This window comes from Solanum dulcamara, chromosome 4, assembly GCF_947179165.1.
Source record: "Solanum dulcamara chromosome 4, daSolDulc1.2, whole genome shotgun sequence".
NCBI lineage: Eukaryota > Viridiplantae > Streptophyta > Magnoliopsida > Solanales > Solanaceae > Solanum > Solanum dulcamara.
Window position 1 is genome coordinate 79,653,798 of NC_077240.1, and position 21,866 is coordinate 79,675,663.

Genomic DNA, 21,866 nt, shown 5'->3' on the forward strand with positions numbered 1-21,866 from the left:
CCATTCCTTTTTATGCATTTGTTACGATCAGGTGGCCCTCTCATTTATGCATGTAGACTCTTTTGTGATGTGAATCATTGTTGTTATTCAGAATGCTGTAGTCTTTTTTAAAAAAATTATCCAACACTATTATCCTGTTAAAATGTTGTGCTCTAGTTATTTTTTTTTTGATAAGGTAAATGTATTTCATTCATAAACATGGTCGAGCTGGCTGTATACAAGGGAACTACCAAAAGGTAAATAATCTACAAAATATGGTTCTCTACAAAATCCACCCATTCTTCTACACAACAGGAGTGGGAGAAGAGTTATAATGATTTAGCCCTAGTTATTATTCTCCATGTTGTTTGGTGGATTATAACTATTTAGCTGATTTATCCCGTTAATCAGATGGGAGAAGAGTTAGTTTTTGGGAAGACAAAATGGTGTGGAAACATGTTGAAAAAAGAATTTCCGAGTATGTATAAGGTCTCGTCAAAGTGAGGCGGTAGTCCAGCTTATAAGGGGGACACAAGGGGAAGATATGTTTTGGAATTTGAGGTTCAGGAGGGATTTCCAAGACTAGGAGGTGGAAGGGTTTGAGAGGATGCTAGCTCTTGTGCATCAGCACTGTGAACCAGTTGGTAGATCCAATTCGATGAGGTGGAGTGTGGGAAACAGTTGTGTTTTCTCTGTCAAGTCCTCTTATGAGAAGCTTCTGGTGAAGGTGGATGAGGCTTTTCCTGTGCCGAGGAAGGTGTTTTTTTTCATATGGTTAGCTGCTAGAGGGGTGATCCTGACGGCGGAAAATCTTAGGAAAAGAAAGGTTGTTCCAGCAGCTTGTGTTACTTATGCAAGGAGGTGGGCAAAGATGTTGATCATCTCCTTCTACATGGCAGTCTGGCCACAAGACTATGGTGGGATATGATTAGCTGGTTTGGTATGTCTTGGGTGATGCCGAAATCTGTGAAGGACCTATTTTTTTGTAGAGGGTTGGATGTCTTTTGTAGAGAATCATGTCTTTTTGTAGGTTCTTTACTTTTTGGTGTACTTATACGGCCGACTTTGGCCTTGTGATTAATGAAACTGTTTTACCTGATCAAAAGATAAAATCAGCCAGTGCTGAAATCTCATCTGACGAATTTCATTGATGTAGGTATATGGTTTTTTGGCTTGTTGTCTTGGGAGCAAAGTTTGCTTTTGCCTATTTTCTACTGGTATGTGCCAGTTTTTATTTTGACATTGACCAATAGCTTTATTGGTGATTTATTGTTTTAACTTTGATTTCATGTTACAGATTAGGCCGTTGGTGAAGCCGACAAGACAGATAGTGGCAATGGATATTCAGCAGTACTCTTGGCACGATTTTGTTTCTAAAAGTAGGTCACTCTGTTGTAGCATGAGTTTATGATTGAACTGAAATTCTTTCAGAAGTTGATTTCAGTATTTATGTATATATCCTTTGCCATCTCTGTGTTTTGGTCAAGATTTATTGAGAGTATAATATCTGGATCTCAATTTCCATTAAATGCAAGTTACTCTTTTGGCAGATAACCATAATGCATTGACGGTTGCGACCTTATGGGCACCAGTTTTTATTGTAAGTTTTTAGCCTCTTCTGATGTGTAAATGCAGATCAGACACCTTCCATGCTTTATTGTTGTTGGTGTAACAACATTTGGTGTACTTATAACTGAATATTTTTGTTAGGCAGTAGAATAGGTATTTCTGCTACCAAGCAGTGGAATCCTCATGTTCTAAAATTTCGATTATCTCGTTTACCTACTCTCTGCTTCTTTGGATATTGCTTACTGTGTTTCTTCCATTCAGCTTGTGTAAAAAAGGTTGGGAACGTATTACAGTTAAAAAAGGGAGGTTTGGCATATGCTTGTTTGTCTTAGATGATTAATTTGGGGGAGGTTGGACGTATGTTTGTTTGTCTCCGATGATTCATCTGACCGGCTTATTGGTTTTGGTCGTCTAAAGGGCAGGTAGTATCTTCATGTTAAGAGGATGTTAATGGAAAATCCTATGAAGGCCAATAACGACTATCTTCATCGACTAGCCAAATTAGCCTTAAGAATTTTAGATAAGGAGAAATTCCACAAGTATGCTTTGTCTTATACTTGTTTCAAATGGGTAAGCAGTACTAGTTTATACTGTAGTTTCAACACTTGTTGGGGTTCCTCATTGGCTCATTGGTTTTGGCAACCAATATAAAAGGCAGTATCTTCATTTGGCACAAGAATAGGTAAATATGCCAATAACAGGAAATATTTATCTACCTTTGGTGAATAAAGGAATGAGGTGCTAATTTTTGGCTTGATTGTCAATCTTCAGGTGCTTATTCCATTTGTGTTGCACCCCATGCCTTCAATAATGGCATGGTATAGGTACTCCGTACTCAATAGTTTCCAAAAAAAAAGGCATGGTATAGGTGCTTTTTCTAATTGTGGACTTCATTGAGGGTAAGATTGCATCCTACCAATGCTGGGTGAAGTTGCATGTGGTATATTTGGATTGGGCACCAATAGGATGTGCTAGACTTTCTCTGGTTGATTATTGGAATTTGTATCCTCAGATGAATTCCATGTTTTTGGATATCATTTTACTGGCAGGCAATGCTTGTGAAGGGGATGTATATGCAAGTACATTAGATGACTAAACGTACTACCAAAATGTAATCTTGAGAAAATTACTGCCCAATACCTTTGGGCCATATGGTTTACAAAATATGTACACAATGTATACTTAGTGTACTTTATACTAATATACATATAGTATACATACCTATACATATAATAAACATATCTACACATAATTATACATATAATATACACATCTATACCTAACTATACATATGTATACACAACATATACACACCATATGCAACCGAGTGTAGATGTAGTGTATACTTCGACCATGTTTGGTGAACTAGATGGCCGAATAGTATATATTGGTAACTATCCCTTTACTCATCTAACAAAGATAGTGCTTGGACTAGTACTTTCTGTGTTGTACCTTTTACATCACTTTCCGCCTAGTAATTCATGGAGATATCTTGTTTTTGAATGTTTGAGCAAAGATTATTTAGCTTTTGTGACATAAATGGCCTGTCTGTTGGTCATGTCACTTCTTTACACTTATGATTGAGTCACTGCTAATTGCCAATTGGTGACAAAAAGGTACTTGTTGAATAGTTTTTGCCTTTTTGAATTACCATCTTATTGCTGCTATGGTTTGATGCAGATATACCTGTTCGATACTCATCTATTTTATACTGTTATATCGGCTGTATGGGGCTTTCTTCTGGGAGCACGAGATCACCTTGGGGAGGCAAGCAGTTTTTTTCATCTACATATTGTTTTTATAGTTCTCTTTTGTGATTGTTGAGTCCCACATTGGTGGTTGGGGAGGCAAATTTGTTTCCTTATATGGTCTTGGACAATCATCCTCATAAGCTTGCCTTTTAGGTTGAATTAGGCCAAGGTACGATTCTTTATCATGGTATTGGGCAATGCACACCAGTTCTTGTTTCACCCGATGTTTGGGCCCCGATCTTATATTGTCCACGCTCCGTATGTACAGTTTCGGGCATGTGGGGGGGGGGTGTTGAGTCCCACATTGGTGGGCGGAGGCAAATTTGTCTCTTTGTATGGTTTTGGGCAATCCTCTCCTCATGAGGTAGTTTTTTGGGTTGAGTTAGGCCCAAAGTCCATTCGTTTATCAGTAATGAATGGAACAATTCAAATTCTTGGTTTATTCTAAGACCATATGTGTATGCACTCTAGATGGGCTCTAACAATATTTTTGACAATGATATTCAGATAAGATCATTGGATGCTATGCATAAACTTTTTGAGAGATTTCCGGAGGCTTTTATGAACAGTCTTCATGTGCCTCTTCGAACCAGGTGTCTCCATTTATTTTCCCCAAATAATCATTTATGTATAACCAAGTTATTTGATTCACATATCTTTTCCTCGTCGGGTCTAAATGCCTATCTGTTTTGTAGGGCGACACTCCTGTCTTCTGGTCTGGTGAGTTTATTGATTTTCCATTACTCATTGATCTTTTTCATTACTGATGTCTGATGCTGGGACTTAGTTAAATTACTGTTTGATAAATGGATAACTGCTCATGTGCTGAATTTGGAACAGTTGCAATGAGTATCCTGTTTGCTTTTCTCACCATTTTATTGGTACTTGTACTGTATGCTTCTATAAGGTTAAGGTATATTCCCCCCATTCTCTTCAAGAGGTTGTGATCAAGTTTTACGGGGATGGTCTGAAAAAATACCGATTATCCTGCCATGTGGAAATCTCACCAAATATTGGACATTTTTAATTTGGCTTTTCCGAAGCAACATTGCCTTCTAATCAATTAATTAGTGCAACTTAACACTTGTCTTTATGTCACAGACGGAAACTTCTGTTTTGCTTTTAATCATTTGTTGTAGACAATTACTTCTATAACATAGTTTTCTGATAGTGTGCAAAATACATAGAAAAAGTGTGTTTCTGTATTTTATGGTTATGATATTACTTTTTACTTCATCTTGTACAACAATGTACCCAGTGTGATCCCATAAGTGGAGTGGGAGTTTGGGGTGCACGCATACCTTATTCCTACCTTGTGTGAGGTAGAGAAGTTGTTTGCTGTAGACCCTTGGCTCAAGTAAGGTGTTTTCAAAAATTGGTTTGACAAATACAATAGTAAAAGGCTAAAAGCTATGGTATAATTCTGTAGAAAAGAAAAGTATTGACAACAAAACTAGTAAAGATAACCCAAGTAAAAGAAACAACAATAGTAATACAATTAAAGAATAAGATAATAACAGAAGAATAATGATAATTATACTGATAAATAGACGAGGGAGCAAACAAGGATTTCTGAACTTTCGTAAGATCCTCCTGGAATTCTTGTTGAGTGAAACCTGATATTTAAGTGGGATTAGGGTAAAGGGGCAGGTCCATACTCCCCGAGTTTCAAACTGTTGAGCACAATTGGGGTTGAGCTAGCCAACCCAAATGGGGTTATTTGAAAAAAGCCCCTGGAGTTTTTATTGTAAACCATCTTCTGTGCTAGTTTATTCAAAAGTTTGTATTTTGTTTTTTAATATTATATTGTTCAGATTTTGGAGAGAAACAAAGCTGATGCTGCTCGATTTGCACCTTTCTGGAATGAAATCGTCAAGAATTTGAGGGAAGAAGATTACATTACTAATTTGTGAGTGGCTGTTTTTTGTTATTTCTCTAACCCAGTTTCAATTTCCTGCTAACTAAATTGATATTCTTCAACCTCTTAATATTGATGGATTGATTTTCAACCTATAGGGAGATGGAACAGCTTTTGATGCCTAAGAATTCTGGGAGTCTGCCCTTAGTTCAGTGGCCTCTTTTCCTATTAGCTAGCAAGGTTGAGCAGTTGTTAGAGTGCTGACACTCTTCTGTTTCCATTTTTTCTGAGGCAAAATGTGATCTATGCAGTTAATTGTCATGTTGAAGGTTGTATATCTTTACATTTATGCTGAATATGCAGATATTTCTTGCAAAAGATATAGCTGTGGAGAGTAAAGACTCACAAGATGAGTTATGGGATAGGATTTCAAGGGATGATTACATGAAATACGCGGTTGAAGAGTGCTATTACGCCATCAAGTTTGTTCTTACATCCATTTTAGATGATGAAGGAAATGATGAAGGAAAAAAGTGGTAAGATTTCAAATCCTTCAGAGTCGCTCTATTTTTTATGAACTCACACAAGTAACTGTTATTTGGAGTTACGCATGGTCAGTTTATATTCTTTGTTTTGTTTATTATGTTAGGGTTGAACGAATATATGAGGATATTCGTGGGAGCATAACTAAAAGGAGTATTAATGTGGACGTTGATATGAATAAGCTGCCACTGGTGATTCAGAAATTAACTGCACTAATGGGGATACTGGTACTTGTTCTTTTCAAGTTTGATAACTTTAATACTTGAGACACATAAGGTCTGCTGCGTTCCTTTGGGATTTTTCTATTTCGCTGTATCCTTACCATCACTAGCACTGGGGACTAGATAGTATTGAACTTCCGTTTGGACTAAGTTTGAAAATCAGTGATCTGCAATAGTGCTATCTAAGAGGCGTGTGAAGCTCTTGTTGACAGATTTAGCAAATATGTTCCTTTAGAAATGGCCAAAAGACTCAAATCTAAGGGTCTCCCCTTGTGTATGTTCTGTGACCTTCCGAGTGTCTGCTGCTCTCATCAAGTCCTACCTCTTCACGCCAGGCCTCTCATCCCCGTCTGGGCGTCCTCTTTCTTCATTGTAGTTTAGATGAAATTAATGAATTTCGACGCTCCCATATCCACATGTTCATGGTACGTCTTGTCATACATGGAGACCTTTCAATAGGTGATGCATACTTCTTTTTTCCAATTCAATCTCAGGAAACTGCATTGGTCAACATGCGTTATGTTTTCTTATTGTCTTATTTGCATCCATTGTTAGGTGACCTCCTTAGTTCAGTTGAGAGGATTCCTCTTTTATTGTTAGTTTTAAAAGGACTGAGTGGATATTTATCTTTCTGCCTTTCTGCTTATGATCTGTTGAAATACTCTCATGTAGAAAAAGGAGCATACACCAGAGCTTGAAACTGGGGCTGTTAAAGCTATTCAAGATCTGTATGATGTTCTGCGACTTGATGTCCTTCACTTCAACATGAGGTACTTCAGATGACTTATCATATTTCTTGGGACTATTATACTCTTGAATGTGGTGCATAATTACTATGATGTCATTTTAGAGAACACCTTGACACATGGAACATTTTGTCAAAAGCAAGGAATGAAGGCCGGTTGTTCTCAAAGTTAAAGTGGCCGAGAGATGCTGAGTTGGTAGGCTTGCATCTGGTTTCCTTTTCCATTCCGTTAATTTTTTTTCTGTCACCTCTCTGCTCCTTTTTCTTTGAGTTACTAAGATTCCTAAAAATGGACAAAATATATGCAGAAGGAACTGATTAAAAGACTTTATTCTCTCCTAACTATTAAAGAATCTGCTGCCAACATACCCAATAACCTTGAAGCTAGGCGTCGGTTAGAGTTTTTCGCCAATTCACTTTTCATGGAGATGCCTGTAGCGAGACCTGTCCGTGAGATGCTATCCTTCAGGTATGTTCTTTCACATTGTTTCTGTTTATTTAACCATCTTCAGATCCGTTGTGTGATAAATTTCTACTCTTGCAGTGTGTTCACCCCATATTATTCAGAAACTGTTCTTTACAGCATGTCAGAACTCCTTAAGAAAAATGAAGACGGAATTTCTATTCTGTTTTACCTCCAGAAAATATATCCAGGTAATCATTGTTTCTTTGTGCAAAGCAGTAAGCAGAAATAGATGGTATTTTCCATTCGCATCGCTTGATCTTATTTCTCTGCTGTTCATTTACCTGACTGAATACAATTTTGCGCTGAGCTTTTAAACTGCTCATAGAACTCATTACTTTTGATGCCAAAAGTAGTGTTGCCCTTTTCCCCCTTTCTAGTTAATTGGCACTGCATAACTGATTGGCTTTAACTATTTTGTTCTTAGTGTCCTAAATTTTCTTTTTTCTTGTGGAGAATTTTGTTCTTAGTGTGCATCTCACGTACCTTCCTAGAGTATTTTGAAGTCAACTTTAAGATCGCTAATTCTGAGATGAAAATGCATATTGTATCGAGCTCCAAGATGTTAAGAATAAATTGACTTGCTTCCTTTCCTAGGTAAATGCATATTTTACGGCTCTTTTATGGCCTGCAATGTTAAGTTAGATTGAAGCTTTATTAGTTGGTACCAAGTAACTTTTGTTTGTATGGATCAACACTTCTAGTGGTATATTTTAGGCCATGTAAGAGATCATATAGAAGGATAAAAGCATGATCCTAATCGTCTTTTGTTTGAGTAATTTCTTTTGTTGAATTTTTGGGTCATTTTTGTCCCTACATGGTCCATGACTCCGGTTTTTGTGCCCTTTGCTGGGTAGGATATGCACTTTGTTAGATGGCTTTCCTTTTCTTTTCTGATTTGTCAGTGTAGAGGAAATGTCTACAACAACAACGACTAACATTTTTCAAAACAGGTTTTGTAGATGAAATGTCTGAATAATGGAAATTGGCATTCTACCTAATATCCTTACAAAAAATGAATAAATCTAATATCCAAAATAATTCTTATTGATTCTATTCTCTTTCCATTGAAGATCTAGCCATGAACAAGGGTTTCTGACAGCGGACACTGTGTGTGGCAGGCTGTCTAAGGAACACTTGTAGTAGCTCATTAGGTGTTTGCCTATGTCATGGCGAGGAAGAATTGGAGAGAGGTGATTAGACATGATATGACACATCTTCAGCTCATTGAGGATATGACTGTAGATGGGAAACCATGGAGGTCGAGGATTAGGGTAGAGGGTTGGTAGGTAGTCGAGTGATTTCTCTCTTCCTGTGGGAGAGCATAGGTCAAGTGTGGAGCACCTTAGCAGTATCATCAGTATTATTCTTCAGTTGTATTACTGTTATTTCTTTCATGTTGGTTATATTTATTATTCTTGCTGTCAAGTATTCTTAAATTCTACAGTATTTTCACCATAGCTGCTCTTGTATTTGTCAAATCTGTTTTTAAAAACACTTTCCTTGAGCCGAGGGTCTATCAGAAACAACCTCTCTACCTCACACAAGGTAGGGTGAAGGTCTTCTTATACCCCATCCTCCGCAGACCCACTCGTGGGATCACACTGGGTATGTTGTTATTATTGTGGTGTTTTCCTATGTCTTCCTGACATACTCTCCTTGGTTGTTAGATCTTGGAACTTTAGTATCCCATATTATTATCCTTGGAAACAGAGAAGAAGACAAAAAATGCTGGTTGGTGATGTTTATTTATAATGTTGTAAGCAAACATCTTCAGTTAATCTACAGCTAATTGTTGGTCAATATCTGATTAGTTGGTGACGTGTATTTAGAATGTTGTCTTTGTAGGCATTCCCTTTGTTTGAATACCACATTTTTGTCGCAGTTATGACTGTTTCTTGATTTAGTCGACTCGTTGTATTTAGAAGTTACATTTGAATGATTGTCTCCTCTTTGTTGTCGTTTCACTGAGAGGAAAGAGAAATTGTTGGATGCAGATGAATGGAAAAACTTTCTTGCACGAATAGGTCGTGACGAGAACATCTCAGAGAAAGAACTTAATGATAATCCAAATGACATTCTTGAACTTAGGTTCTGGGCTTCATACCGCGGGCAAACATTGGCCAGAACTGGTACTTTTTATTTCTCTGTTCTCTTCTAAAATTTGTATATGCTGTATCCTTCAATGTTAATTCTACACCTCTGACTGCATCTGTACCTGAGGAATGACATCTAGGTGGTACATCAAATTGATTCTTACCTGTTTTAGATTTAGGATAGATCATGTATGTTTCCTTTGGACTTAAAATATCAAGGACAAGCTGTCTACTTGCTCCGTCTTACTCTTTGTGAGACTTCTACTTTGATGCTACTACTACAACTATGCCTCAATCTCAAGCTAGTGTATTATGTGGATTCATCATGGAATGATAAGTTTTATGTTGGCTGGGCCCACTTTTTACCCATCAATGGAATCTTTATGCTCATAACTCGGATTTGAGTAGTCATTTATTTGGCACCACTCAAGGGGTGGGAACTTCCACTTTTAACTCTTCTCGGGGGATTCCATCCACTGTAACCTTCCTTTACCCTGGCTTGAGGCCCCCAATGTAAGCAAGATCATACATACCGAGTTGAAAGATTATCAGGACACGCACACCTAACCCACTTTCAGCCACTTATTCTCATTTCTCAGTGTTAGGGCACTATCATTTAAATCAATACTTTGGCCATCAGTTTTGTTGGTGGAAAGTTCTTTGTAGTCAACTGGAGATGGAAGAAAGAGAGAAACATAAAAGTAGGGATGCCATTGCCTGTATATTTCTCTTATTGTGCTATTCCGAGCCAAAAAAAAAACTGACACCCAGGAAAATGAAATGAAGGAATGTTTAACCTATACTTGTCTTATTATGCTACTAGAGACAAAATATATTAAGAAACATACTGAGTGTATCAACTTGCAGTTGATTTTAGACGCAAGTCTTTTTACTTAAATCTTTCTGCAAAGGCATGGATGATACAAATTATGTGAATTATACTAGACATTCAAGATGATTAGAACAAATTGTTTAACATTTTCACTTTCATCAAAAAAGAAGAAAGAAGATTTGAACAAATTGTTTAAAAGAAAAGAAAGAATAAATTGAAGGTGTTCAACGAAGAGTGAGTACAAGATGATATTATTTGAATTTATCTGGAAAAAAAGAGTGATCTTGCTTAAGGGATGAATGACTATGACATGATTAGGACCAGAGAAATCTTGAAACATATTTACAAAGAAAAATGGGAAGACTTAGGACCCATTTGGCCATGAGAATTATTCATTTTATTTAAGAATCAGCTTTTCATAATGAAAATTCTAAATATTTGAAATTTGGAGAACACCCAAGACCTTGTTTTTTCCTTTTTCAAATTTTACCTAAATTTTATTTTTTTTATAAAAATGACTCCATTTAAATTATATTTCATGCTTTTTAGGACAAGTACATTCAAACACCAAATATTATTTGCAAAACTTATAACCAAACACAACTCCAACTTCAATAATCCAAACAAAGTGAAAAAAATATTCTAATAGTATATAGTAGCTCATATATGGATCTAATCTATGACACTGTGACAATTTGTTTTGAGATATTACTCTTGTAGAGCTGATTTGATCGTATGTTTCAGGTAAATTTGTCAAGTTGGGTGATTTTGCTTTTTTATAGAAATTGGCCAAACGCAACCTTAACTTTAAAAGTTTCAAATGAAGATAATAATATTTGATTTTCATGGCCAAACACTCATTTAAGTTTATTGTAAAATATGCGAAGGGAGAGGTCTGCTTTTGAAGAAGAGGTTCAAAGTTGAACTTCTGTCTTTTGTGATGGAGAAGTTGGTCTATGGGCTGCTGAGGTGAACTTTTAGGAGTGGAAGTTCAGAATGTTAGGTACTGAAACGTGTATTAGAAAAGAAAAAAGCCCTAAAAATGGTATATGATTTCTAAAAAATGTATATAGGTACTTACCGAGCATATCCCATGTGCATGCTTGTGCTAGGTAGGTTCTCATGCTTTCCTTTCCTGCATAATGCTACATACCTGTTTGTTTTTCTTATAAATATCTTTCCTTTACAAACCCCTTCTGGAGTTTTGCAGTTCGTGGAATGATGTACTATAGGAAAGCACTAATGCTTCAATCATATTTGGAACAGATGATTACTGGAGGTTTGCTTTTGTGAAAACCCAAAACAACAAGTGATTTGGTTGATTTTCTCTTCCTTCACCAGTTCTCATCTTCTGTACTTTGTTAGATGCTGAAACAGGAATTACATCAAATGAAACTACGGATACTCAAGGATTTGACTTGTCTCCGGAATCAAGAGCACAGGCAGATCTGAAATTTACGTATGTTGTCACATGCCAGATATATGGGAAACAGAAAGAAGAGCAAAAACCTGAGGCTGCAGATATTGCATTACTAATGCAAAGGTGATATTTGTTCATTTAGATTTTAATGAATTTAGAGGATAGATTCCATTTTCCCTTTATTCAGAAAAAGAAGAGGAGGATATTCTGTTTTAGAGCTGATGTCAAACCTCTTAGCTGACTTTGGGATCGACTTTCATTGTAGAAATGAGGCTCTTCGAGTTGCTTTCATTGATGAGGTTGAAACTCTTAAAGACGGGAAGGTGAATAAAGAATATATCTCAAAGCTTGTAAAGGCTGACATCAACGGCAAAGATAAGGTGCCATTCTTTTTCTGCTCTAAATCAGCTTAAGGGCATCCATGCCATTTCCATTATGCTTCTTCTATTTAGTCGTCACTTAAAAATTTGTTCTGTGTGTTTTAGCATGTAATAAACGTAAATAGCGGTACAAAAATACACAACTATGCTTTGGAGTTCAGGAAATTTGTAAAAACTTGCATCATTAGAATTTGAGGCATAATTTGAATGAAGCTGGGTCTGCTCTTAATAGTGCTGTTTAGTGAGTTCTTTTCCTGTTAGGCTTTTGTTTTATTTGCAATTATCTTAGCTATTGTTGAGGTTCTAAAACATCAAAATGGGGAAATGACTCTGTGTTGCAGCTCAAACCAAAAAATTCCTACTTACATGGGAAAAGGAAGTAAATGGTTTTACAAGTTGGGTCCTGGGGTTATTTGTCCTAGAGGTCCTTTTTGGGTTATTACAACTCTCAACACCCCTAGATGGAGTATATCCCAGCCTGTATCCGTCCAGTTCCTTAGGCTGTCTAATGGAAAAAAGGTTCTTTTAAGTATTTACTTGGACCTTTTCAACTCAAGCTATTCTAAACGGTAACAATAGTTGGAGCTTGTTGGAAGTGTACAAGTAACATATGTTTTGTCTTGGACCTTCTGGTCTCTAGTTGGTTTGGATGGCAACAAAAGTGGGCTAAGTGAAATCTCATGGGTTAAGTTCTACGTTTGCAAAGAATTAAATGGAAGCTTCCCGTAGACACCACATAAGCTTTCATCTACAGTCCTCCATCACCTATTGGACGTACAACGAGGATATTCCTCCTTTGAGGGTTAATTTTGAGTATTATAATCAAAATTGCAGTAGTAGAGTTTGCCACAACTGCTGTCTTCTTAATTCTGGTAATAAAACAATCAAAAGTAAGATGAGAGTTGCTGTTTTCTGAATGCTGCTTCCCTCAGCCATTTGCAGGAATATTATATAGAATAATATAATATTCTGAATTTGTATTTGATAGAATATCGTTTTCAGTGTTCAGACTTTTGCCTTGTACATTCAAAATTGTAACGCTTGTACTTGCTTTTTCTTTTTCTACATGAGTGCAGGAAATCTACTCCATTAAATTGCCTGGAAATCCTAAACTTGGTGAAGGAAAACCTGAAAATCAAAATCATGCCATTATCTTTACACGTGGAAATGCAGTGCAAACAATTGACATGAACCAGGTCGCCAAGTATTTAATGTTTTGTTTACTGCGATTTCCTGAGTGGTATCTGTTATCATGGAAGCTTTTGGCAGTATTTTGCTAACTTCTGGTGCAATGTGGCTTGCTTCTTAAGCTTTCCACCAAGGAAATTACGACTAGTGTCCACCAAAGCGTTTGGTCTTGAATTTTTGTCCCTGCTTACTAGAATCTTTAAAAAATGACTTTAACTAGAAAAATTCATTGGGAAGAATTTATGTTGCCCATCAGGCATAAGTTCTAATAGAAATATCTTGAACATGTGCCTTATGGGTAAAAGTTATAACTTATGCTTGATGGGCAACATATCTAAGTTCTTACTTTTGCCTAATAAGCAGAATTTCTAGTCAATTGAGAAGGTACTGTCATAAAATGTCCTGAACCTCTGCCTCATGAGCAAAAGTTAGAAATTATGCCTAACAGGCAACATACCTAAGTTTTAAGTTTTGCTTATAAGGCTGAACTTCTGGTCAATTGAGTAGGTTCACTTTCTTAAAATATCTTGAAAGCAAAAGTGATTTTTTTTTGTGTGGAGACTATTTAAAAAAGAAATTGTTAAGTGGGGCCAAAAATTCAAGACCACCCCTTATGGATGCCATTTTTGTTTGACTTTCTTATGGGGGACAAAATATCGGCCATCAACATCCTTTGGATTTTTGATTTACTCAACTCTTCTATTTTCGATTCAAAACGAAGAAAGGATAAAATAAAAATTACTAACTTGAAATCCAATTCCAAAAGTAAAAGATCAAATCAAGAAAATAAAGTAATAGTAAAGCAAAGTCATAGTAAAATACAACGATTTTCCTAAAGTATTTTGGAACATTACGCTCTAACTAACCTTCACTACTCTAGGTGTCGTTGCGCCTAAGTGATCATTCTTTTTCTACTATTTGATTGCAGTTGGGGGTCACGTAGGATGGTTAAGCCAGAAGCAGGACCGATACTTTTCTTAATCAACACATCTTCACATTGCCTTCCCTCCAAATATGTCTCAGTTCGCACCTCCAATCTCTTCTCATTAGCTCTCTGATTGTCAGGATAATATTGAAATGTGGATCCTTCAAATTGAAGTAATCATTTAAGTATCTTGTATAATACTCTTGCCCTAGACCCCCATTTTCTATTCTACCCCCATTCCTCTACGATTAATATTCAGTTAATTCGAACTTGAGCCCGAATGGTGAGTCCACTTTTTTTTAGTTCTTTCTATTTCCTCCGACCAACCCATCTTAGGGCCATTTCTGAATTTGACCCCTTTCCACTTACTCTAGACGTGCCACTTCTTGTGCTAAATCTGATCACTCTTTCGATGGATTCTTTGGGGCGTAGTGCCACAAGTGCTGTACAGGATCTCATAACTTACTGTGTTGCTGAAACTAGTTCAGCCATCAAAAACAATAACAATCAATTAAATTAAGCATCCGTACCCTGGTTGACATCTCAAAAAATTCATTAAAAGGGCTTTCTAGAGATCTCCAATGACCAATCCTCACATGAATTGCTAATGATCCAAGAAGTCTTCAATATCGCTAAAGAGACATTAAATGAATGGAATATAATCAAATAGAGACACTTTGAGGTTCCCTCAGAAGGAAGCTTTGAGCTCATATTGGTCATTGGGAACTCTATGAGATCGAATATCTTGTTGTTCCTCAGTAGTTCAGTGGTGGAGGGGTCGTTAACATCAGCTTATACAGTAGTTTTTGACAAAATTACCGAGAAAAATCTCCAGCTGCCAATTGTATTTTCTGATACATTTGCTGCTAGTTTTTTTCCAGAAGAATTAAACCCAAAATATGATAGAATTTGCACCCCAAGGGTGTGTCCTAGTGGTCCATGAAGTGGTTGAGAGCCATGAGGTCTCAAGGTCAAATCCCACCGGAGACAAAAACACTAGGTGATTCTTCCCATCTCTCTCAACCTCAGTTACCTGGTACCTGTTGCTGGTGGGAGGTGACAGGTATCCCCTGGAATTATTCGAGGTGCGAAAAAGTTGGCCCGGACACCATGTTATAAAAAACAATATGACAAAAATTCTACACAAATATAACATCTGGTTAAACATTTGGTAATTTCGTAAGAAGCTACTGGATAAGCTGATACTATTGCTTTTGATGCTCCAAAACACTTGGCTAACTTAATACCCTTCCCTTTCCATACTATAGGCTTATCAAAGTGGTTAGTAAAAGATTTGAAACTGACCGAAAATCATTGCTAAGAATGTTCAAAACTTGTGTTCTGCCAGTTCTCTTGTTTCAATCTTTAAATCTTTAGAAGTCCACAATGTTTTGTGCTGCATTAAATATTCTTTGGTCGTGTCTTTTTTTTTTTGCAAAATATTATACTACCTCACAGGGGAGGGGAGGGGAATATTGAAGGGGATTACTATGAGATTCAAACTTTCCACCTACCTGGTGGAAGGTGGGGAGTTCACCAGTGATATCTCTCCGGTCATGTCATTATCTTGTGAGAATCAAATTCTCGTGTAGATAAACACAGCGAACTCACTATGTGAGCTGCCTTCCTGCTCCCAAAACATGTCTTTGATAACATGGTTGCTAATTTTTCTTCCCCACCTAATGTCCACCACTGGAAACTTCATCAATTTGTGCACATTCTGATGTGAACCTTATTACAGTGGAGGGAGAAAATTAGAACCATTTCGATCTTTTACCTAAAGTTGAGGACTACGTTTGGTCCTAAAAATTGTGTTTCCATCTTCTTTTTCATTAAAGAATCTTACCCCCAATTTGGATTTTTTCCAGGGTGGGGGGAGGGTTGTTACCTTAATTACGACAGAAAACATGGAGAACTTTTGGTCTTGCTTCCATGTCCCATATCTGCTGGAGCAGAGCTTCAAAAAAAGGAAAGATAAGTAAGATGCTTGTTGCTGACTGATTTTCACCTAAAATTTTAGCACATACAATACGCTACTTGGAGATTAGATCTTTGCTAATTTATCCTACAACAACTGCTTCCCAACGGCCCTACCCTTTAATTTCCTTGCTTTATGCTCGTAGTTTCACCATTTCATCACAGCTCCTGGCCCGCTTACCCTCTGCTCGCCTCTCCACGTCCCATTCTTAGTCTTCTAGTGTTCCCCCAGTTGGTCCTCCTTCACCCTTTAACCAACTCATATTCGCCTACTTCAGCACCTTGGACCAGTTATTTATTCGTAATTTTTCCTTTTATTTATTAATGAGTATTCTAGCTGACCCCAACTATCTTCATCCAGATGTTTCTATTCAGTTGCTTCTAATTACTCTTTACAGTTGTAATTAGAAACATTATCTTTTCTGATGACTATTTGAGTAATTTATTTTCATAATATCATCTTTCTTTTATGTTTGTATTTATTGGATCAGCTTTTTGTATCACCTCTTTAAATAGTTTCTCTGTCTTGTTATTTGTCAAAATGATATTCTAACTTAAATTTTTTAATTCATACTATCTTCTTAGTGTTACAGTTTTATTTTGTGTTAGTGTATTTTCTTTTGCAATTTGATTGCACATTTATACTGTGATGTTGCAAATTTTGCGAGCAAGCTTTCTTCTCTTTATTGTTTATTTCATGTTGTATTTTATTAGTTGCGTGTCTTAGCCTACATAGATTTTCCCCATACAGATAAACTAACCAACCTTTCATCATTTATTGTCTGAGGCGAATTACATATTCATATCCCCACTAATAGAATAAGTGAGACTCCCTTTCTTTTGATATAACCCAATCTTACCTAGACCTCTCACTATTTATTGATCTACCGCAGGATAATTATTTTGAAGAGGCTCTGAAGGTGAGAAATCTTCTTGAGGAGTTCTTCCTAGATTATGGCATTCATCCTCCTACAATTCTCGGTGTTAGGGAGCATGTGTTCACTGGCAGGTAATTTTGAATCTAATGAAAATTCTTCTGTCATTTTGTTTCTCGAACACTCATCTCATATTATTTTTATGTTTCAGTGTTTCTTCGTTGGCGTCCTTCATGTCTAACCAAGAAGCTAGCTTTGTGACAATGGGCCAGCGTGTTCTGGCAAATCCTTTGAAGTGAGTGGTCATTTGTTATGATGATATTTTTATTGCCCAATGAGTCAATTTGTAACAGATTGTGAAATTCTTCAGAGTTCGTATGCACTATGGACATCCAGACGTGTTTGACAGACTTTTCCATATTACTCGAGGTGGTATCAGCAAAGCATCACGTGTGATTAATATCAGTGAAGACATCTTTGCAGGTAACTGATTTGCTCCTGGCATTCCACTAGCATGCATGTTGTGCATCTCCATTTTACATCTCTTGGTTAGAAGCTCTACCACATAAGAGGATATCTAAATTAATGTACATTGCTATAGCTTATAGGTTCATATGATTCTTCTCTGCTGCTAGCATACTTTTTCTCAGATTGTGTCTTCTTGTTTGGACTTCATCCTGTATTTTTGGTTCATTTCTCTGAAATCTGCATGTTAGTAGTGTATTTAAATATAACTGTAAAGTAAATCTTTACATTTCTTTTTCATAATGTGACACTTAAAAGCTATATTTGGAAAGATTGGCCAAAAAGCACATCTCAAAATAAGCAGATTCTGGATGTTTGGCCAAAAAGTCTAAATTCTTTCGAGTATAAATGCAGGGTTTAATTCAACTCTACGGCAGGGAAATATTACTCACCATGAGTACATCCAGGTAATTTTTTCCAACCTTGCTGTCTTTGAATACATATGATTGCAGTGCCTAAATTAAGACCATGCAGATCGGCAAGGGACGAGATGTCGGACTCAATCAGATTGCATTGTTTGAAGGCAAAGTTGCTGGTGGTAATGGTGAACAAGTTCTAAGTAGAGATGTTTACAGGCTTGGCCAGCTCTTTGACTTCTTTAGAATGTTATCATTCTACTTTTCAACTGTCGGATACTACTTCTGCACAATGGTACGAACTCACATTTTAATGCTATAAGTTGTTAGTTATGATCTCTTAGACTTTATTGCATGAGGTTTGTTCTGGGTTGGGCTTTTATATGCTTGTTGCAGCTATCACCTCCAGGTATATGGTGGTATTTCTGACAGATCCTTTTAACTTTTGTGCAGTTGACAGTTCTTAGTCTTTATGCTTTTCTCTATGGCAAGGCATATCTGGTAAGTACTGAGACAATATTTAGCTTATAGGTACTTTTTGGTACAAGTTATAACTCCAGATATTTAAGCTATTAAGATAGGGTTGCACTGTTTTGCCTTTCAGAGAAGGTTTACTCATTTAGTCGACCTAGTTCTTTGCCCTAGTGTTATTCTCATGGTGCCATTAGCATTTTGATAATTCTGGAGCAAATAAACTCGTTCTTCCAAATTGCGTGAACCTTTTGTTAGATATTCAAGAATTATATGTACTTAATAATCATGGTCTGCCTCTTTCTGAAGCTGTCAATTTTTTCTCCAGGCATTATCTGGTGTTGGTGCAACTATTCAGGATAGAGCTAATATATTACAAAATACTGCTCTTAGTGCTGCTCTCAATGCGCAATTCCTCTTTCAGATTGGTGTGTTCACAGCAGTTCCTATGATTCTGGGTTTCATTCTGGAACAAGGTTTCCTAAGGGTATGTTTCTTAGGTCCTTGTGCCATAGTTTGATCTGTTATGTCTAAAGAAGCTCCATTACCCAATGAGTTCATGATTGGCTAATATTGATCAATTACTTGATATGGTTAAAAATTTATTCGCATGACTATTGAGTATTTTCTTAGTAATCTCGTACTTTCTTGCACCTACTTTACCTTCCTAGCTTTAAGTTGATATATTTTTTCTGCTTTTATCTTATCTCCACAAATCGGCCTCTCAAAAGTTATATAATTTTGACAACAACAATTTTTTTTTTAAAAAAGTTAAATGTAAAAAGAAAATTATTTTGTTATCTGTATTGTTTTTGAAAGTATCTTAGTGTTTTGTGAGTGGAAAGAACTTTTCTTGAAAACCACCTTCAAACCACTTTTTCTTCACATAACTGTTTTTTAAATTAAAAGAAACTTCTTGAAGAGCTAAACAAACAAGTCTCATGCTAAAACCTTTTGTAATAGTTCAAAACAAAATCATGGAGAAAGCAACTGATCTCTATGAAGAATTCATCAAATGCTTGTGGTCTCGTCCACACAGGAAAGAAATGATCAAATCAGTAACAGCGGGCGGACTTCCAGTTCCTTGTTCCCATGAAAGTACTTTTCATCACATAACCGTTCTTTTTTAAAAAAAATAGTTTTTAAAATTAAACTAAACTTCTTGAAGAGCTGAACAAACAAGGCTCATGCTAAAACTTTTTGCAATAGTTCTAAAAAAATATCATGGAGAAAGCAACTGATCTCTATGAAGAATTCATCTAATGCTGCTACTAATTCTGTTTTTTTTTCTTCCACATTTAAAATCTAGTGCTCTAATTTTTTTTCATGCCTCTACCCCATTTTCTGCCCTCACTGGCATCATTCTTGTCGTTGCAGGCTGTTGTTGGTTTTGTCACTATGCAGTTTCAGCTCTGCACTGTCTTCTTCACGTTCTCCCTTGGCACTAGGACACATTACTTTGGTCGAACTATCCTCCATGGTGGTGCAAAAGTAGGTCCATCTTCTCATGCTACTCAAATTTTCTTATTATTTCTGTGTGTAAATCTAATCAGAAAATCTTTTTTTTGGTAACAGTATCATGCAACCGGTAGGGGATTTGTCGTTAAGCACATCAAGTTTACAGAGAATTATAGGCTCTACTCCCGCAGTCATTTTGTCAAGGGGTATTTCTCTCTCTCTTTGTAAAGTGTACGGCATACAAAAAGTTCACACCCTTGTGTTGGTGTGTTGGTGTGAGTGCATGCACACACATGTGCACACTTTTATGTGGTCATCTTTTGTCATAACTGAATTCTTTCCTTATGGAATATCAAATAGTTTTACCAATCTTTGATCTTCTTCAGCATGGAAATTGTGCTTTTGTTGGTGGTATACGCGGCTTACGGCTACAACGAGGGTGGTGCTTTATCCTACATACTTCTCACTGTTAGCAGTTGGTTCTTGGCTATTTCTTGGCTTTTTGCTCCATATTTGTTTAACCCAGCAGGATTTGAATGGCAGAAGTAAGTAATTCTTTATTATGTTTGGAGGTTCATATATTGCTTCACGTTTCTTGTCATCATTCTTGTGTTCCTCTATAGGACGGTAGAAGACTTCCGTGACTGGACCAACTGGCTCCTTTATAGAGGTGGAATTGGTGTTAAAGGGGAAGAAAGTTGGGAGGCTTGGTGGGATGAAGAACTGGTATGAACTATACTTTCATAAGAATGTGGTTATTGACCTTCACTTTTGATCTCCATCAGTTCTCTAATGAATAATGAAATTGGGGTAAGGATAGATAGTCTAGTTTTGTGCAAAACTACTGAAAATACATGCTTTAAATAGGTCATTGCCACCTTTGTCAAGTCCTTGTCAGTGTTTGAAATTCAGCTGATGACTCGATTTACTGTCAGAATGCCTTCATTAAATCATCCCAAGGGTTTCCAAAGCATATTTCTAGAATTTGTATCGGTTTATTATGGGTCTGTGAAAGTATAAAGGTAAACAACTGATTGTAAGAAGTTCAAAAGGGTGGTATTGTGTCATCACTCTTTTTTCATTTTCTATTTTTTGCTTTTCCTAATTAATGACAAACTTATAGTGGGTTGATTTACCCCTTTTGCGATTGTATTTATGTCTTCCTTTCTTTCTTTTGACCCTGCACATAAATTATCAGAACTAGATATGGGAATTCTTGTAATGTTTAAGCATATACGTACATGTGCTCGAGGCATGTGATTCCTTGAATTTCTCTCTATAATTTCTTCATTGTGTGATGAGTACATTGACTGTGCTTTTTTTTTCTCAACTGTTGATGTGTAGAAGCTTTAGTCTATTGGCAATTCCTTATATCACTCATATTTTTCTATAAGAATTTGATGTCACCTTTGTGTTGTTTGACAGGCTCATATTCGAACCTTTGGAGGAAGGGTGATGGAGACCATTCTTAGTTTACGATTTTTTATATTCCAATACGGCATTGTCTATAAGTTAGATGTTCAGGGAACAAATACATCTTTAACGGTATTACTGTTACTCTTCCTAATTTTTAATGAAGCACTTTTTTTCTAATTTTTATTTGTGTGTGTTAGTTTTTTTCCCTTCTCTCTTAATTTGGAATTACAAGACTTGATAAGTGATGTGTATTTTTGGGGGACCATCTTTTGAAGCATACCTGCTTTACTGAAGGAGCCAGTTTATTCTAACCATTATCTATTTTTGAAAGGCCAAGTTGTCATCAGATTGTAATATGTTCAGTATAAACATGTAGAATTTGCATCTACCACGTGTCTGAAGAACCAAAGTAATTCTTAACCAAAGTTTCTGCTCATAAAATGTGTGGAAACAAGTTCCACTACCACTCAGTCAGTGATGAGAGAACAAAGTTCATTGTTTTGTCTTACAATCTAATTAAGCACAGGATATGTATCTATATGAAGTATATAGATTCAACTTTGAACCACATACAGTTCGTTAGAAGCCGTAGTAATGAGGTAGGCTGAGCCGAATAAAACTTGGTTCTTGATGTTACTCTTTTCCACGTTTGCCCTCCACTGCTTTGTCATCATATACAATCAATTTTGATGACTCTCTTTAACTGTCTATTGAGTGAAGGCTGACTGCTGGTCCTTGTGGCTTTATCGTTTATCAGGTGTATGGTTTTTCATGGGTTGCATTTGCTGTCATCTTACTCCTCTTCAAGGTTTGAACCA

At 36.5% G+C, this 21,866-nt stretch overlaps 1 protein-coding gene across 2 annotated transcripts in view; it reads left to right on the forward strand.

Moving 5' to 3' along the window:
* LOC129887790 (callose synthase 9) overlaps nt 1-21,866 on the forward strand; it is a 49,928-nt gene that overhangs the window by 26,682 nt on the left and 1,380 nt on the right. For both annotated transcript variants that reach the window (XM_055963017.1, XM_055963016.1), the window contains exons 19-50: nt 1,136-1,196; nt 1,277-1,358; nt 1,530-1,579; nt 3,229-3,315; nt 3,807-3,892; nt 3,995-4,019; nt 5,114-5,208; nt 5,316-5,397; nt 5,521-5,693; nt 5,807-5,927; nt 6,594-6,691; nt 6,772-6,862; nt 6,975-7,135; nt 7,211-7,320; nt 9,127-9,261; nt 11,268-11,336; nt 11,423-11,600; nt 11,743-11,857; nt 12,934-13,053; nt 16,841-16,956; nt 17,034-17,117; nt 17,193-17,305; nt 17,702-17,754; nt 17,822-17,998; nt 18,157-18,204; nt 18,503-18,661; nt 19,552-19,665; nt 19,750-19,838; nt 20,019-20,177; nt 20,256-20,358; nt 21,058-21,177; nt 21,806-21,856. In XM_055963017.1, the coding sequence (XP_055818992.1) occupies nt 1,136-1,196; nt 1,277-1,358; nt 1,530-1,579; nt 3,229-3,315; nt 3,807-3,892; nt 3,995-4,019; nt 5,114-5,208; nt 5,316-5,397; nt 5,521-5,693; nt 5,807-5,927; nt 6,594-6,691; nt 6,772-6,862; nt 6,975-7,135; nt 7,211-7,320; nt 9,127-9,261; nt 11,268-11,336; nt 11,423-11,600; nt 11,743-11,857; nt 12,934-13,053; nt 16,841-16,956; nt 17,034-17,117; nt 17,193-17,305; nt 17,702-17,754; nt 17,822-17,998; nt 18,157-18,204; nt 18,503-18,661; nt 19,552-19,665; nt 19,750-19,838; nt 20,019-20,177; nt 20,256-20,358; nt 21,058-21,177; nt 21,806-21,856 (3,325 nt within the window). The remainder of the gene's footprint in view (nt 1-1,135; nt 1,197-1,276; nt 1,359-1,529; nt 1,580-3,228; nt 3,316-3,806; nt 3,893-3,994; nt 4,020-5,113; nt 5,209-5,315; nt 5,398-5,520; nt 5,694-5,806; nt 5,928-6,593; nt 6,692-6,771; nt 6,863-6,974; nt 7,136-7,210; nt 7,321-9,126; nt 9,262-11,267; nt 11,337-11,422; nt 11,601-11,742; nt 11,858-12,933; nt 13,054-16,840; nt 16,957-17,033; nt 17,118-17,192; nt 17,306-17,701; nt 17,755-17,821; nt 17,999-18,156; nt 18,205-18,502; nt 18,662-19,551; nt 19,666-19,749; nt 19,839-20,018; nt 20,178-20,255; nt 20,359-21,057; nt 21,178-21,805; nt 21,857-21,866) is intronic.